The sequence below is a fragment of the Gadus morhua genome, chromosome 23 (genome assembly GCF_902167405.1).
Source record: "Gadus morhua chromosome 23, gadMor3.0, whole genome shotgun sequence".
NCBI lineage: Eukaryota > Metazoa > Chordata > Actinopteri > Gadiformes > Gadidae > Gadus > Gadus morhua.
In genome coordinates, this window is record NC_044070.1 from 24,962,129 (window position 1) to 24,978,891 (window position 16,763).

Below are 16,763 nucleotides of genomic sequence, written 5' to 3' on the forward strand. Positions count from 1 at the left end.
ATCGCATTTAGTCACAAACTATCGGTCTGCTACAAAGCGTGGTCAACTTCAGCCACAGTGCAGCAACCGAGGATTTAATATCAATTCACATTGTCATTTGTGTAACGTTGCCGCTTTCATTTCCACCACTGTAGTCACATTTTAATAAAATTAATATCAAACCGTGATGGGACATTAAAACAATGAAAACTAGGAAAGAAGATTTGAACACAGAATAATGGTAATTTAAGAGAACTCTCGTGCACGCGCACATATGGAAATCATGCCCGCGCGCTTCAAAAGCAGCAACAATGACTCAGCGGCTTTCCGTAGTGTCTGCAGCCGACTTCACCGTACATTGTCCTCAGACAAAGAAAGGCACATGTATAACCCAGTAGGCTATACCACCCTAACAGACAAACCGGAATCAAAATGAACTGGTGTATAGGCCTACATGTTTTATGTTGAAAAATATCTGCTTCTATTTTTAAAGTATTGCTAGGCTCATTTAAATGTTTTCTTGATGCTTCTCAGTACCTGAGTGGTTTTGGGAACGAATTCTCCTCTGAAGACCCACGGTGTCCAGGAGCATTACCTGAAGGCCAGGTACACACACACACACACACACACACACACACACACACACACACACACACACACACACACACACACACACACACACACACACACACACAGATGCATACACACACACACAACCCCCCCCCCAAGACGATTGACCCATGGTTCTGTCCCACAGAACAACCCTCAGGTGTGCCCGTACGGACTCTACGCTGAGCAGCTCTCTGGCTCCGCCTTCACCTGCCCACGACCAGCCAATAAGAGAAGGTATAGCTGTCCGTTGCTGCCGGTCGGTGACCAGTCACACTGGTCAAATAACGACACATTGAGACCAAATTGAATGATCGGGCAAATTCTTTGTAATCCTTTGTTGCTTTGCGCCTGGTGCCTCATTCAGTGGAGGTACAACCGAGTCTCCACATTAGTCCTTCTGGCCGACATAGCCTCAGCTAGCTCGCCGTCCTCTGCTGCTGAAGCCAGCTTCCAGACACTAGTGAGTGAGGTGACTTCAGCCTTCAGACACTAGTGAGTGAGGTGACTTCAGCCTCCAGACACTAGTGAGTGAGGTGACTTCAGCCTTCAGACACTAGTGAGTGAGGTGACTTCAGCCTTCAGACACTAGTGAGTGAGGTGACTTGAGCCTCCAGACACTAGTGAGTGAGGTCACTTCAGCCTTCAGACACTAGTGAGTGAGGTGACCAGCTTCCAGACACTAGTGAGTGAGGTCACTTCAGCCTTCAGACACTAGTGAGTGAGGTGACTTCAGCCTCCAGACACTAGTGAGTGAGGTGACTTCAGCCTCCAGACACTAGTGAGTGAGGTGACTTCAGCCTTCAGACACTAGTGAGTGAGGTGACTTCAGCCTCCAGACACTAGTGAGTGAGGTGACTTCAGCCTTCAGACACTAGTGAATGAGGTGACTTCAACCTTCAGACACTAGTGAGTGAGGTGACTTCAGCCTTCAGACACTAGTGAGTGAGGTGACCAGCTTCCAGACACTAGTGAGTGAGGTCACTTCAGCCTTCAGACACTAGTGAGTGAGGTGACTTCAGCCTCCAGACACTAGTGAGTGAGGTGACTTCAACCTTCAGACACTAGTGAGTGAGGTGACTTCAGCCTTCAGACACTAGTGAGTGAAGTGACTTCAGCCTCCAGACACTAGTGAGTGAGGTGACTTCAGCCTTCACGCTCACTGTAAACCAGGGCTCCCTGGCTCACACTATCTGAATCCCACTAATGGGAGCGGATACGACCTGAAGAGCACACGTCACACTCCTGGTTGTGTAAGCAGAGTGTTTCTGGTAATATGTGCAGATCGTTGGAGCGTACTCGTTGTAAGATGCATTCAGACGGATGAGTTTAATTTGATCATGAGCTTTGTTTTCATTCCAACAAAGTACTGGATTTGAGGGAAAGAAACCACGGGGGAACTGTGGCTTTCTAAAATGTAAAATTTAAAAACAAATAGTCGCAGCTAAGGTTTTCATTTCATCTGCTCAATGATCTGTTGGCTCCTTGGTTCAGCTGGCTGTACCGCATCCTCCCCTCTGTCAAACACAAGCCCTTCAGCCCCGCCCCCCGCGGCCACCTGACGGACACCTGGGACCAGGTGAAGCCCGACCCCAACCAGGTACAGACTCACAGACGGGCAGAAAGAGACAGGCACGCATGTAATGAACGACAGTCAGAGTTATAAGGCTGGGATGAAGTGGAGCCCGACACAAACCAGGTAGAGACACAAAGGGAAGCAGACAGACAGGCAGACAGACGGACACACAGGTAGATATGCAGACACACAGATATATACTGATTGATAGAGCGATAGAGAAACAGGCAGGCAGACAGACAGTCAGGCAGACTTTTGGACGTCTGACCTGGTAGCAAGTAGACACGCAGAAAGATTGACACCGATTGATGGACAGAGAGGCAGACAAGCAGGCAGACAGACCGATGTGCAGACACTAACAGATACAAACAGACAGACAAGCAGGTCTGCAGACAGATATGCCAATATACAGAAATGCAGACGGACAGCAAGTTGAGATTTGCACATAAGTAAACACAAACGTATGTCTCCGGAAGCGTTCCAGAAACAACCTCTCTGCTCGTTGTCTTCTCACCCAGATGAGATGGCTGCCGTTCACCATCCCCGCGTCCTCGGAGACCCAAGTGGACTTTGTGGCAGTAAGTCTTACCCAAGAGTTGAGTGTGTTTCAAACTACTGTGTGTGTTTCTGAGTGTTGTTCTGAGCGTGTCGGGTCTCTTTGTGTTGTGCGTGTTGTTCTGAGCGTGTCGGAACTCCTTGTTTGGACTCTTTGTGTTCTGCGTGTTGTTCTGAGCGTGTCGGGACTCCTTGTTTGGACTCTTTGTGTTCTGCGTGTTGTTCTGAGCGTGTCGGGACTCCTTGTTTGGACTCTTTCTGTTCTGCGTGTTGTTCTGAGCGTGTCGGGACTCCTTGTTTGGACTCTTTGTGTTCTGCGTGTTGTTCTGAGCGTGTCGGGACTCCTTGTTTGGACTCTTTGTGTTCTGCGTGTTGTTCTGAGCGTGTCGGGACTCCTTGTTTGGACTCTTTGTGTTCTGCGTGTTGTTCTGAGCGTGTCGTGACTCCTTGTTTGGACTCCTTGTTTGGACTCTTTGTGTTGTGCGTGTTGTTCTGAGCGTGTCGGGACTCCTTGTTTGGACTCTTTGTGTTCTGTGTGTTGTTCTGAGCGTGTCGGGACTCCTTGTTTGGACTCTTTGTGTTCTGCGTGTTGTTCTGAGCGTGTCGGGACTCCTTGTTTGGACTCTTTCTGTTCTGCGTGTTGTTCTGAGCGTGTCGGGACTCCTTGTTTGGACTCTTTGTGTTCTGCGTGTTGTTCTGAGCGTGTCGGGACTCCTTGTTTGGACTCTTTGTGTTCTGCGTGTTGTTCTGAGCGTGTCGGGACTCCTTGTTTGGACTCTTTGTGTTCTGCGTGTTGTTCTGAGCGTGTCGTGACTCCTTGTTTGGACTCCTTGTTTGGACTCTTTGTGTTCTGCGTGTTGTTCTGAGCGTGTCGGGACTCCTTGTGTTCTGCGTGTTGTTCTGAGCATGTCGGGACTCCTGTATCTCGAGAACATGACTGTATCTCCGTCTACAACTGCCAGAAACCTCGGGGTGGTACTGGACAATCAATTATCCTGCACTGCAAACATCACTGCGGTCGCCCGATCCTGCAGATTTGCACTTTACAACATTCGCAGAATCCGGCCCTTCCTCACAAGAGAAGCAGCCCAGCTCCTAGTCCAATCACTGGTCATCTCCCGCCTCGACTACTGCAACTCACTCCTGGCTGGACTTCCTGCCTCTGCGATAAAACCTTTGCAACGCATCCAGAATGCGGCAGCGCGCCTCGTGTTCAACCTACCGAAGTTCTCCCATGTGACTCCCCTCTTCCGGGACCTCCACTGGCTCCCTGTAGTAGCTCGCATCAAATTTAAGATGATGGTACTGGCATACAAGGCAGTCGATGGAACTGCTCCTGCCTACCTCAAAGCATTGCTAAAGCCACACACCCCAGCTCGATGCCTCCGCTCAACTACCTCAGCTGGACATTTGGAACCTCCATTGCTAAGAGCTAGCAAAGGCCGTTCAGCAAAGTCGCATCTTTTCTCGGTTTTGGGACCTCAGTGGTGGAACGAGCTCCCTGCCGCCCTCAGGACCGCAGAGTCGCTCACTATCTTCCGAAAAGGACTCAAGACTCACCTGTTCAGAGTCCACCTCGACTCTGCATAGCCACCTTTCCTCTTTCCTCTTCTGACCACCATTGTACACTGTATTGTATTGTAGTGAATTGTATTGTGTTGTAGTACTCAACTGTGTAGCAACTGCAGTAGCTGCTATCATGTCTGTAATACGGGGAATTGATTAACCTAGCGATTGTGGTACTTGCACTTGGTTCTATGAACATCCTTTCTGTACCGACAGCGATATATTGATGCACTTCTTATGACAAATGTACTTATTGTAAGTCGCTTTGGATAAAAGCGTCTGCTAAATGTAAATGTTTGGACTCCTTGTGTTCCAGGGACTCCACACCCTCTGTGGCGCTGGAGACACCCGAACCCGCAGCGGGATCGCCATCCATGTGTACACCTGCAACACCTCAATGGTGGACAGGTGTGTGTGTGTGTGTGTGTGTGTGTGTGTGTGTGTGTGTGTGTGTGTGTGTGTGTGTGTGTGTGTGTGTGTGTGTGTGTGTGTGTGTGTGTGTGTGTCTTTTTTGTCAGAATATGGGCTATTTTATTTATCGTATATATTATACTTTTTTCAGGTGTTTCAACAATTCTGATGGAGACTTTCTTATCGGTGAGTCTTGGGCCATTGAATAATAATGAGTTTTTCAAGCCAATAATATTTCACTAATACCGTTTTCTCTCTCTCCCCCCTCTCTCTCCCCCCCCTCTCCCCCCAGTACCCCAGCAGGGGGAGCTCCTGATTACAACAGAGTTTGGGAAGATGTTGGTGGAGCCCAATGAGATCTGCGTAATCCAGGTGAAGATCATTCACATGACCCCCCCCCCTTTCATGTTTACTTATGAACACATGAACGCGCCTGCAGGTTCCTGCAGTCTGACGGAGCGTGCGGTCTGCTTCTGCCCCTTGTGTCTGCAGGCAGGGATGCGCTTCAGTGTGGACGTGTCTGGGCCCAGCAGAGGCTACGTGCTGGAGGTCTACGGGGCTCATTTTGAACTGCCCGACCTGGGACCCATCGGTGAGCGTGGGCTTCTTTTATGCATTCATGTACGGGTTTGCAGACCAAAGACATGGCGTTGCCTAAAATGCAGCATACAATTGAAAGTCAACTTTCAATGTTTATTTGCTGACGTTGAACAAAACGAATACCCCCTCCTATTGACAGATATGATTATTGTTGTTTATTATGGATCACATTCATTTGCAATTTGAAATTAGGACAGCATGTATGAGATCACATCAAAGCTATTTCATATCTAATGCAGTGGTACGGTCAATCTACTAGGAATCACGCCGCTTCACGCCCCATCCATAAAGTCCTATTCTGATGTGTGTGTGTCACTCCCAGGAGCCAATGGGCTCGCCAACCCCAGGGACTTCCTGTGCCCGGCGGCGTGGTACGAGGACAGGGAGGTGTCCACCGGCTACACCGTCATCAACAAGTACCAGGGGGCGCTCTTCACCAGCCAGCAGGTGTGTGTGTGTGTGTGTGTGTGTGTGTGTGTGTGTGTGTGTGTGTGTGTGTGTGTGTGTGTGTGTGTGTGTGTGTGTGTGTGTGTGTGTGTGTGTGTGTGTGTGTGTGTGTGTGTGCGGTTATACCTGAGTGTATGGCCCCCATGACAGCGCAGCAGGTCGAGGGTCGCGGGCGTATCGCATACGTGGCGTATCGCATACGTAGCGTATCGCATACGTAGCATCGAGGTCCGCGCTCGTTAGCGGTGAGCTTCTCCCGCCACCCCCCCACCTGATGGTTTATTGTGGAATCATCTGCTCTCCGTTCAGCAGCTTCACGCCTCGCCTCCCCAGTGAATCTTAATCACTTGTAATTAGTTAACGCGTTCTAGAGTTAGAGACAGGGCGCCTCGCTTTGTGTAGTGAGGGCGGGGGGGAGGCAAACGCTTTCTCCAGTTAAGCATTAATTTCAGCATATTCCACTTACCGAATGGTTTTTCCTTGTGAAATCTCCTGTCGGGCGCGTAATTGGGCACAACTCGTAATGTATGACGGGCGTTTTGTTTTTGTTTTGGTATTTTGTTCAGGAATGGGGGAGATATGTGTGTCTGTGTCTGTGTGTGCGTGTGCTCTGGGGGAGGTAGTTAATGGTGGAATGTGGAGCTATGCCGGCCAATGGGTTGCTATGCTTAGACCAAATGCTTTATGATGGGGTGGTTTGGAGTAGACTGTAGGCTAACCCACTTCCTTACCGTTCTCCATCATCCCATCTCTCTCTCTCTCCATCCGTTTCTTCATCTTTTTGATGTTCTGGCTGGGGTCTGAGGTTTACGTTGAAGCTTTGGAGGGGTGGAAGTGGGTGAAGTAGCCCCCCCCCCGGCCCCCCGGCCCCCAGGAAGATGCTGCTGCAGCCATCTTGTCCTGCTGTTTGGTTTCCCCCCCGCAGCGTCTCCAAAATTGCCTCAAATTAACTTATTATTTGCTTGGCTGGGCCTGTGTGTGTGTGTGTGTGTGTGTGTGTGTGTGTGTGTGTGTGTGTGTGTGTGTGTGTGTGAGCCTCCTTCCCCACCTCCTTTCTAATCAAGTCTGGTGAAGTTATCATGACTATAATGACTGTATGACTCATTGTGTAGTGGTCCCTCACAATATACCAGGGGTTCTGGGGGTTTGGGGGTTCCATATTGGTTGAATAGTGTGTGTGTGTTGTGGGTTCCATATTGGTTGAATAGTGTGTGTTGTGTGTCATATTGGTTGAATAATGTGTGTTGTGAGTTCCATATTGGTTGAATAGTAGAAGGTGTGTAGAGTGAATTTTCCTGTTTTTGTTGCAAGCAATGTGTGTGTGTCTTTCTCTCTCTCTCTCTCTCTCTCGTGTGTGTGTGTGTTTTTCTCTCTCTCTCTCTCATGTGCGTCTATGTGTGTGTGTCTTTCTCTCTCTCGTGTGTGTGTGTGTCTTTCTCTCTCTGTTTTGTGCACCTGTATGTGTGTATGTCTTTCTCTCTCTCTCTGGTGTGTGTGTGTGTCTTTCTCTCTCTGTCGTGTGCGTCTGTGTGTGTGTCTTTCTCTCTCTGTCGTGTGCGTCTGTGTGTGTGTCTTTCTCTCTCTTTCGTGTGCGTCTGTGTGTGGGGGCACAGGGGTTAGATGAAGTCAGCTTGAGTCGTAATGAACTATATTGATTTTAGAGCTGCCATTGAACGGCTCTTTCTCTGTGACATTATCAGAACAGAGAAACTATATAAAATTGCCGCGTTTTTTAACAATCAAGATAGAAAAATAAAAAATCTACTACACACAGTAACTGCTGCCGCCGTGGCGGTTATGTTCGTCGCAAAACACTCAAAGTTTGGGAAAGTTTGATTGTGGGGCCAATTACAACATAATATCTGCAAGCCTTGTCACACAAAGAAGGAACGGGAATGAAAGAGGAGGGAAAAGAAAAGAAAACGTAGCCCGTTTCAAATCATTACCACCCCCATTTTTTTTGTGTCATGAAGCACTCTGTGTGAAAATGTAAGTTAACAAAGACATTATTCAATGTTTCTTTATTCCCCTGGGGACTGAAGAAAAACGAAATCCTCAGGTCCTATTGTTTGTTGCTCAGACAAGTCTGTTTTTTCTCTGGTTCTCCCAAGGACTATTCTCCATTCAACGTGGTCGGCTGGCACGGCAACTACACGCCGTACAAGTACCACCTGGAGAACTTCATGGTCATCAACAGTGTGGCCTTCGACCACGCCGTGAGTTGTCTATCTTTGACCTCTTTTTGCTACTTTGGTCCAAAGTGTCTTGCAGGTTATTCTGAATGCATGGTATTACAGAGCAGGCAGAAAGTGGATATTGGGGTTCGAACACGCAACCTTTGGTCAAACATTCTAACCTTTTGTCGAGACTTTGTGAAAACACAGACGCACACATAGACAGACAGACTCACACACACACATGCACACAGTTAACATCCACTCTCTTTAAACGATCATCAGAGGTTAAAATAGCCCGATGAGAAAGCCTTTGTGAAATATCTTAAATCAGGCAGAATTACACAGTTTGACCTCTTGGTATTTTCAATTGACCTGGAGATAAATGGATGAGATGATGCTGTCTGGTATCTCCATCTCCTCCCCAGGACCCCTCCATCTTCACCGTGCTCACCGCCAGGTCCACGCGGCCGGGTGTCGCCATCGCCGACTTTGTTATCTTCCCGCCACGCTGGGGTGTGGCCGACCGGACCTTCCGCCCGCCATACTACCACCGTAGGTTCATCGACCTTTAACCTCCATGTTCACCTTCCTTCCGCCATACTACCACCGTAGGTTCATCGACCTTTAACCTCCATGTTCACCTTCCTTCCGCCATACTACCACCGTAGGTTCATCGACCTTTAACCTCGATGAAATTTAGGATGTTGAAAATATATTTATATGAAGAAGTTAATTTGTTGACATGAAAGGATTTAAGGAGTTTTCCACTGATTAGGTTGGGATAAATATTTGCATGACACCCCAGTGCCTTTTCGAAGAAACAACAATTACAGCCCTGCTAATGAGGGCAGTTTTGTTATCACCCTGAAAACACCTTGTTTAAGTATTAATACGACAGAGCCGCCATCACAGTATTTTACCATAGAACTTCATGGCCATCTAGCGGAGTAAGAAAGCCAAACGATTGCTTGCGTTAGACGGTTTGTGTCGCGCGGTTACAGCTCCTCCTGTCGCAACTGTAGGGAACTGCATGAGTGAATTCATGGGGCTGATCAAAGGCCACTACGAGGCCAAAGCAGAGGGTTTCCAACCGGGAGGAGGCAGTCTGCACAGCATTATGACCCCGCACGGCCCCGACACAGACTGCTTCGAGAAGAACACCACCTCCACTCTCGAACCAGAGAGGGTGGCTGAGGGAACCATGGTAAGAAAGATAATCGTTTATCGAAACAGACATTGCCGTTTAGGCGTGCATCTAGGAGTAAATGGTCCTCCAATTTCTCCCCTTTTGTGCCCCTTCTAGGCCTTCATGTTTGAGTCGTCCTTCAGCATGGCTGTGACCAAATGGGGGCTGGAAACCTGCCAGAGACTGGACAAGAGCTACTCCCAGTGCTGGGAGAACCTTCGCAGTCACTTCAACCCCAATTGGAGACCCAGTAAGCAGTAGAGGCCATGGATGAATATACAGAGCTTCTCTATAACATAGCACACTTTGCCTATTTGGTAAGGCGACATACATGATTGACAATTACATATGTTAAGTTTATAGTTATAAACATATAACTCTATAAAGTTATACGATACAAATTATATCCTTTGTACTTTAATTTGACCCAGCATCATATTGTGCAAAATGATACAATTAATGTTTGATAATTAATGTACCCTTAATCCTTAATTATGTTTAGGAAAATAAAAAATATATTTTAGAGCTTGAGTGGATGGTAGGTTACTTTTTTTCATTATTGTAAGATCGGCTTGATACATTTTATCCACAACAAATGAATTAAATTAATCAACCTGCTCTTTAGCACAATTTCGAAGACTTAACAAAATGTTAATGTCTATCAATTAGGAATTTGCTTCACTAAAATTAAAATATCGTCCCCAAAAATGTTTCTCTGCCATTTCCTTCCACCAAACAAACTATACCACAAACATAGATGTCAAATACATTACATGTATAATATTTTGGGCCAACAGACTAAATGAGTTTATAAAGTTTATACAAAATTTGCGTGCATACGTAACACGTACATTTCCCTATCTCACTGTCACAATAGGTAGTTACTTTCTTTGTCTGAAAACAATATTTAATCTACCAATCACTTATCCTATCCTACAATACATCGTTAAAATCTGAAATGCTAAAATGTATAATGGTTGTAATTCAAAGTAATCACATCAAAACCCTTTGTTACTGGGTGACACTTGTGTGGTTAAAGCACACATTGTCCCAAAAAGCACATCAATTGGCCAGCTTGGTAATCCATCTTCTAGCAAACTCATGGACGTCCAAATGTCCGAAACAATTTTACTGTTTGCACGCAAAGATTCCCACCATGAGTACAATACAGGTATCACCAGTGGTAAGTAAAGCGGATCAAACAGAAGAGCCACCATCAACAGAGCTTAGACTCCTGATCATTGAGGTAATGGTGGAACATTGTGTTGAATATGTTTCTAGTGTGGTGGCAGGAGGGTGAATAGCATGGAGCACATGCCTGTAGCGATGTTGCACTGATGAACAAAGCCACCTTGCAGCTGATGGGGTGATATGTTTTCATAATGTTGTGTGGTCTTCCACCCACTGCCATTCATAAATAGACAAAAAGCGTTTTAAATGGGGGGTTTTATTAGGGCATTAATATTACACAATGACAGTATCTATAGAACATCTATCGCTTAATACGACAACTTATATTTGCGTTCCAAGGTCCCAGCCTTGATCTGTTCCTCTCTACGATCCTGGAAGAAAAAAGAAAATAACAGATGGGGGATGGGTTAGCGCGGTTGCCTTGGAAACAAATCGTATCACCTACACCCTTCTAGCCACACGTTTTCTCAACAGCATGTTTTATGAATGAGGTGCTTTTCCACACACCCCTTCCCTTTTGAGAGGAAGCTGAATATGGCTGGTCCACTGACAATTGCACAAAAGGTTTCGCTTACATTTGCAAGGGAAAAAATTGAGTGTGAATCTCAACCCAGGGCTGTGAATAACAATTGGGTGGATGGTTATGCAAGCAGAATGAGGGAAAGGATACATTCATCTACATGAAAGTATTCAAAGCCATCCCTATTATCTGAAATAATTGTAATAACCAAATGCCGGCATTTAAAAGTGGTATTTATGGTGTCAAGATTACCAATTAGGACAGGATTCTTCTACGATATATTTATACATATTCATTCATATTTTTATAATATATCCCAAATGACCATCCTATTTATTGGTGTGTTTACATGAGCACAGCCATTGGTCATGGCAGTGCTAAGAGAGGTCAAAGAACCATTTTACCAGTCATCAGCACACCCACAAACCTGCACACATCCAATTGAATCTGTGTGAGTTTAACCGATTTGGGCTGAAGAAAATTCTAAAGAAAAAACATTAGAATTTCCCAATAAGGCATATTATCTAAAAAATAGCCATTGAGACATGTTTCCAAAGCATACATACGTTTTGTAATGACTGATGAAAGATGTTTAGGTTGTGCAGTGCAGTCTACAAACAAAACTAAAAAATAAACTGGGAGCTTTCCCCACAGGTTATTGGTGAAATGGATCTCCTCTACAAACCTAAACAATAGGTGTAAGGCCATGAATATAAAAGTATTAAGCTTCTTTCTGATAACTCAATCAATCAATTGGTCACGGACACTTCCAGCAGTTTGAATCAACAGTAATTGAAGTCATTAAGAATTATTTCTGTGACCTCAGCGCCCACCATAACAGACCTGGGAACAACAAACATTATCATATCTGTGTTACATCATCCCACATCTAACGCTTGGTCTGCAATGCATTGACAGTACGTAGTGCGTCTATACGAACGTACCCTGTCCGTCTTGAAGACGTAGTAGAGGATGAAGAGGGGAGCGACTCCGAACAAAGCACCCAGCAGAGACGTCTTCTTTGTGGCTTTGAAGTGGTTGTACGGGTTGGCTCGTGCATACACCCAGCGGTTCAGGGCAGGGTCTTCCTGTAGGGACAAATTATATCCTACTCGTCAATAGGGTTGTATCCATTGTATGCATGTTTGCATCCATCTAATTTCCATCCGTCCCTGACTTATCTAGCTTTTTTATATGAATGCGTCTAAGCAGAGCATTCTTGGTTAACTCTTGTGTGAAGAGTTCAGTTTACCTTAATTATGTACTTGTTGGAGTATTTTGACAGGCGATTCTAAATGTCTGCTTAAGGTTACGAGCACATACTGTAATGACAGACTTGGCGTTACGTTTCAACAATCTGCATAAATAAGTATAGGCATTATGGGCACACATGACTCCCAAGTTGCACTTTGATTTCAACGTATGCATTGGTTGAAGCTAAGCTAACAGAGCCATCAACGATGTGAGCTCGCTATCCGAAACGGAATCATCCAGAAAGCAACAGTGATCATAGGTTTTGACTTGGAACGCCGTCTGTTTATTCGGCAAAGTTATCCTTTTTAAGTTTAGATTCGCTAGCTCACGTTAGCATCCAAGCGTTAGCCGAGCCCTTGAAGGGGGCTCTGACTTTGCAGCAGGTCACTCACGATCAGCTCCTTCCTGTGCGGGTTGTTGAGCTGCAGCTGGTATTGCCTCTTCAGGCCGGCCCGCAGGGCTGCCCTCTCAGCCTCGGCGCGTCGGTAGTCCGGCGACAAGTTGAAGTATTCATTCGGATCTAAGGTTTTTGGCCGAGTGGCCAAGGGCGCCTCTCGATAGTCCGCCATGATTGTTGTATACGAGACACAAACACAAAATCTCGCGAGGACTCCTTTGACAGGCGAGACATTTCCGGTTTCCATAGTAACTCCAAGCTCTCCTCGCCCATGTAGACCGATCTAGTTGCAACCTGGGAATGACTGCGGACTTAACAATGACAACTTCCAGAAAACAAGGCAGCATCCCAGGTTCATTTCACCTCAGGTTTACAGAGTTCATCCCGGCGGAGAGTGATGAGACATTCCAGTACGAAGAGGTTATTGAGGAGGACAGCAGTTTGCCGGAGGAGGAGGACCTGGAGGCCACCGTACTGGCCGTCAAACAACGCTCAGATGTCATCCAACCAGCTGCCCCTCAACCAGCTAGAAATACAAATACAAGAGCCGGCGTGTGCCCTCCGCCAGAAGCAGTGGAAGATTATCTACGCAACTTTCTCCTGAAAATGGGTATGACCAAGACGCTTGACTGTTTCCAGACTGAGTGGAACGAGATGTTGCAGAAGGGCCTGCTCAATACTGAGCTGGTTGGCGTGGTGGCAGATGTGTACATCCAGAACCACCGTCTGGATAGTGAGCTGACGAGCGTGCACAGGGAGAGGGACGAGTACAGGTCAATGGCCTCGGCCACCGCCGAGACGCTCACAGGCCTGCAGACAGCCCGGGACTTCCACCGCATGCACCACAAGCGGGTCCTTCAGGAGAAGAACAGACTGATCGAAGACATGAAGAAGCTGAAGGCTCAATGTGGCAGGTATGAGCCGGCGGTGAGGCAGATTAGTGAGCGGTACCAGAGCGTGTTCAGACAGAAGATGCTGGTGAGCTTGGAGAGGGACAAGGCGCTAGCGCAGGTGCAGCGCCTCCAAGCAACGCTCCACAACATGGAGCCATCCGAAGGGGGACAAAGCCTCAATCAGGACGCCAGGCAGGCCAGGTGTAAGACAAAAAACCCTTCTAAGAAAACACCCGAGCCATCCGGCTCCGTTAAACACGTCGCCGGGGATTCAAAGTTCCCCGTAGGCAGGGGTGGGAACAACTCGGCGCTGAGCATGAAGGGGCGGACCATGGACTCTGATGCTCCAAACACGGCCAAAGCTGACGGTTTTCAGCTAAGAAGCACAATCAAGGTAAACTATATTTAACGGAGTAATGAGTGTGATTGTCTAACATTGTTTATTCAAAGACGCTTCGCATGACGCTTCATTCACTCTCCACACAGGCACACAGCCGTCCAATAAGCTGCCTCGCACACCACCCTTCCAAGTGCGCGGTGGCGTCCTCTAGCGACGACCGCATGTGGAAGCTGTGGGGGTTGCCAGCCGGAGACCTGGGGGCCAGCGGCGAGGGCCACACCGACTGGCTGTCGGGGGTTGGCTTCCACCCGGATGAGACCAAACTGGGGACCACCGGCGGGGACGGCAGCGTCCGTATCTGGGACCTGGGCAGGGGCCAGCTGGTGCTCAGCCTGAGGGGCCACTCCGCAGCAACCTGGCGCTGCTCCTTCCACTCCTGTGGGGACTTTGTGGCGTCCTGCTCGATGGACACGACCATCAAGGTCTCTCTCACACACGCACACACGCACGCACGCGCACACACACACACACACACACACACACACACACACACACACACACACACACACACACACACACACACACACACACACACACACACACACACACACACACACACACACACACACACAGACAGTCCAACAATACAGCCATTGACCATCATGAGTACACTTGTTTAGTATATCTTTAATATTTGTTTGTCTCTCGCCATCATCTCAATGCTAATCCACTAGCAAACTAATCCACTAGCTAATCCACTTGCTGCTAACAGACAGAGCTAGTTGCTAACAGACAGAGCTAGCTGCTTACTCAATGTGTTAGCTGCTTACTCAATGTGTTAGCTGCTTACTCAATGTGTTAGCTGCTTACTCAATGTGTTAGCTGCTTACTCAATGTGTTAGCTGCTAACTCAATGTGTTAGCTGCTAACTCAATGTGTTAGCTGCTAACTCAATGTGTTAGCTGCTAACACACGGTGGTAGCTGCTAACACACGGTGGTAGCTGCTAACACACGGTGGTAGCTGCTACACACGGTGGTAGCTGCTAACACACGGTGGTAGCTGCTAACACACGGTGGTAGCTGCTAACACACGGTGGTAGCTGCTAACACACGGTGGTAGCTGCTAACACACGGTGGTAGCTGCTAACACACGGTGGTAGCTGCTAACACACGGTGGTAGCTGCTAACACACGGTGGTAGCAGCTAGCTGCTAACACACGGTGGTAGCTGCTAACACACGGTGGTAGCTGCTAGCTCACGGTGGTAGCTGCTACACACAGCCCAGCGTTGTCCCCCCCTGCTACGCAGCGCGTTCGTGCTAGCAGGGGGGTTTGGCGCCGCCTCTCTAGAGCGCCTGCCTTACGGGTGGCGCCCCCTGCAGGTGTGGGACCTCCAGAGCGAGCGGTGCCGCTCCACCCTGCGCGGCCACCGCGGCTCCGTCAACAGTGTGGACTTCCTGGGCTCCAGCGGCCTGCTGTCAGCCTCCGCCGATAAGACCCTCCGCCTGTGGGACGCCCGGACCGCGCTGTGCTGCCAGACCGTCAGGGGCCACAGCAGCCCTCTCAACGCCGCCGCCGCCGGCCCCTGCTGCTCCTCCCCCCCCTCCTCCCCCTGCTCCCCCTGCTGCTCCTCTCCCCCCTCCTCCCCCTGCTGCTCCTCCCCCCCCTCCTCCTCCTGCTCCATCGCCTCCTGCGACTCCTCCGGCGTCGTCATGCTGTGGGACTTGCGGAACCTAGCGGCGCCCTTCGTCGTCGTGGAGACGGGGCCCAGGCCTAGCAACCAGGTGGCTTTTGACCCCTGGGGGAGGATGCTGGCGGTAGCGGGGGAGGACGGCTCGGCGCGGGTGGTCGATCTGTCCACCAATCAGGTGGCTGGGGTTCTTCACCATGACGATGCGGTGCAGAGCGTCACGTTTGACCCCACAGGGGCGTACCTGCTGTCAGGAGCCTCTGATGGGAAGATTTATGTCTGGTCCTGATGTCTCGCATGAGCAGAGCTTCAGACCGTTGAGTGTATGACATGTTGTCTTTGCCTGAGCGTTGCAATAAACACATAGACCAAAAGAGGGCGGTGTTGTTCAGCATTGGTTGACTGTAGAGCTTGGCTGTGATACTGCAGGGTCTGGTGAATACGCTGAAGACCAGGGATGACATTGGAACCCTTCATCATACTCGGCAGCTCCGCAATGTTCTGCGGAGTCTATTTCATTACATTCCTTGGGAACCATAATGTCGCAGAATGTTTCTTGCTGCAGTGCAGCAAACATCAACACCAGCAGCAAGTCCTGCCCCAAACTGAAGTCCATCCCCGTGTCCGAGCCCCCCCACCTGGGCTGATTACTGATGTGGTCACCTGTTGTCATGTCTCTAATCCCATCCCCGTGTCCGAGCCCCCCCACCTGGGCTGATTACTGATGTGGTCACCTGTTGTCATGTCACTAATCCCCCCCCGGTGTGTGGCCTTGTGTTTCTGGGTTTGTTTGTGTTCTTCCCCTGATATAATCCTGTTACCCGCTGAGAGCTTGGAGCTTTTGAATCTCCCCAGCCCACCCTGACAGACGGAGGATGTCCCACCTGCTGCAGGTAGGCTCCGCTGGTTCTTTTTATAACGCCCATTGAGTGTCTCACACGCATCCCATCTACAGACTAGCAAAATTCACCTTCAGGCCGTGAATAAAACATGATTGGAGTCCACTTGGCCTCCTGTGACCGTTAAGTGGTCACCACCCCCCCCCCCCCCCCCCCCCCCCCCCCCCAGCACCAACTTTTCCTAACCCCAACCCCCCCTAACCCCCACCCCCACTTCGCCTCACCCAAACCATACTCTGTGGATAGTCTGTCCAAAACTGTCACATCACACTAAATACACCCTACTGTGCACAAAGCTACAGGCTTTCTGAAGACACACACACACACACACACACACACACACACACACACACACACACACACATATATATATATATATATATATATATATATATATATATATATATATATATATATATATATATATATATATGATTCCTTCTTACCAGTCACTAGTATATGTGTTAGGGTTA

The 16,763-nt window shown here is 48.4% G+C and overlaps 3 protein-coding genes across 3 annotated transcripts in view; 2 read left to right on the forward strand and 1 right to left on the reverse strand.

The window, feature by feature from the left end:
* Window positions 1–9,637, forward strand: part of hgd (homogentisate 1,2-dioxygenase) — a 10,116-nt gene extending 479 nt beyond the window's left edge. Inside the window, exons 2-14 of the mRNA XM_030349128.1 lie at window positions 514–585; window positions 737–825; window positions 2,083–2,188; window positions 2,683–2,742; window positions 4,602–4,693; window positions 4,848–4,882; window positions 4,989–5,068; window positions 5,189–5,288; window positions 5,619–5,743; window positions 7,855–7,959; window positions 8,346–8,472; window positions 8,943–9,124; window positions 9,224–9,637. Coding sequence (XP_030204988.1) covers window positions 514–585; window positions 737–825; window positions 2,083–2,188; window positions 2,683–2,742; window positions 4,602–4,693; window positions 4,848–4,882; window positions 4,989–5,068; window positions 5,189–5,288; window positions 5,619–5,743; window positions 7,855–7,959; window positions 8,346–8,472; window positions 8,943–9,124; window positions 9,224–9,367 — 1,317 coding nt within the window. The 3' untranslated portion in view covers window positions 9,368–9,637. The remainder of the gene's footprint in view (window positions 1–513; window positions 586–736; window positions 826–2,082; window positions 2,189–2,682; window positions 2,743–4,601; window positions 4,694–4,847; window positions 4,883–4,988; window positions 5,069–5,188; window positions 5,289–5,618; window positions 5,744–7,854; window positions 7,960–8,345; window positions 8,473–8,942; window positions 9,125–9,223) is intronic.
* An 897-nt stretch (window positions 9,638–10,534) lies between these two features.
* Window positions 10,535–12,687, reverse strand: ndufb4 (NADH:ubiquinone oxidoreductase subunit B4). Its single transcript, XM_030349129.1, has 3 exons — window positions 12,464–12,687; window positions 11,762–11,905; window positions 10,535–10,668 (listed from the first exon to the last, which is right to left on the reverse strand). The coding sequence occupies exons 1-3, from the start codon at window positions 12,638–12,640 to the stop codon at window positions 10,606–10,608; spliced, it is 384 nt and encodes a 127-aa protein (XP_030204989.1). The 5' UTR covers window positions 12,641–12,687; the 3' UTR covers window positions 10,535–10,605.
* A 23-nt stretch (window positions 12,688–12,710) lies between these two features.
* spag16 (sperm associated antigen 16) lies at window positions 12,711–15,765 on the forward strand. The gene is made up of 3 exons (XM_030349125.1): window positions 12,711–13,755; window positions 13,848–14,183; window positions 15,084–15,765. Exons 1-3 carry the CDS (start codon window positions 12,769–12,771, stop codon window positions 15,678–15,680), a joined length of 1,920 nt encoding a protein of 639 aa, XP_030204985.1. The 5' UTR covers window positions 12,711–12,768; the 3' UTR covers window positions 15,681–15,765.
* The last annotated feature ends 998 nt before the right edge of the window (window positions 15,766–16,763 follow it).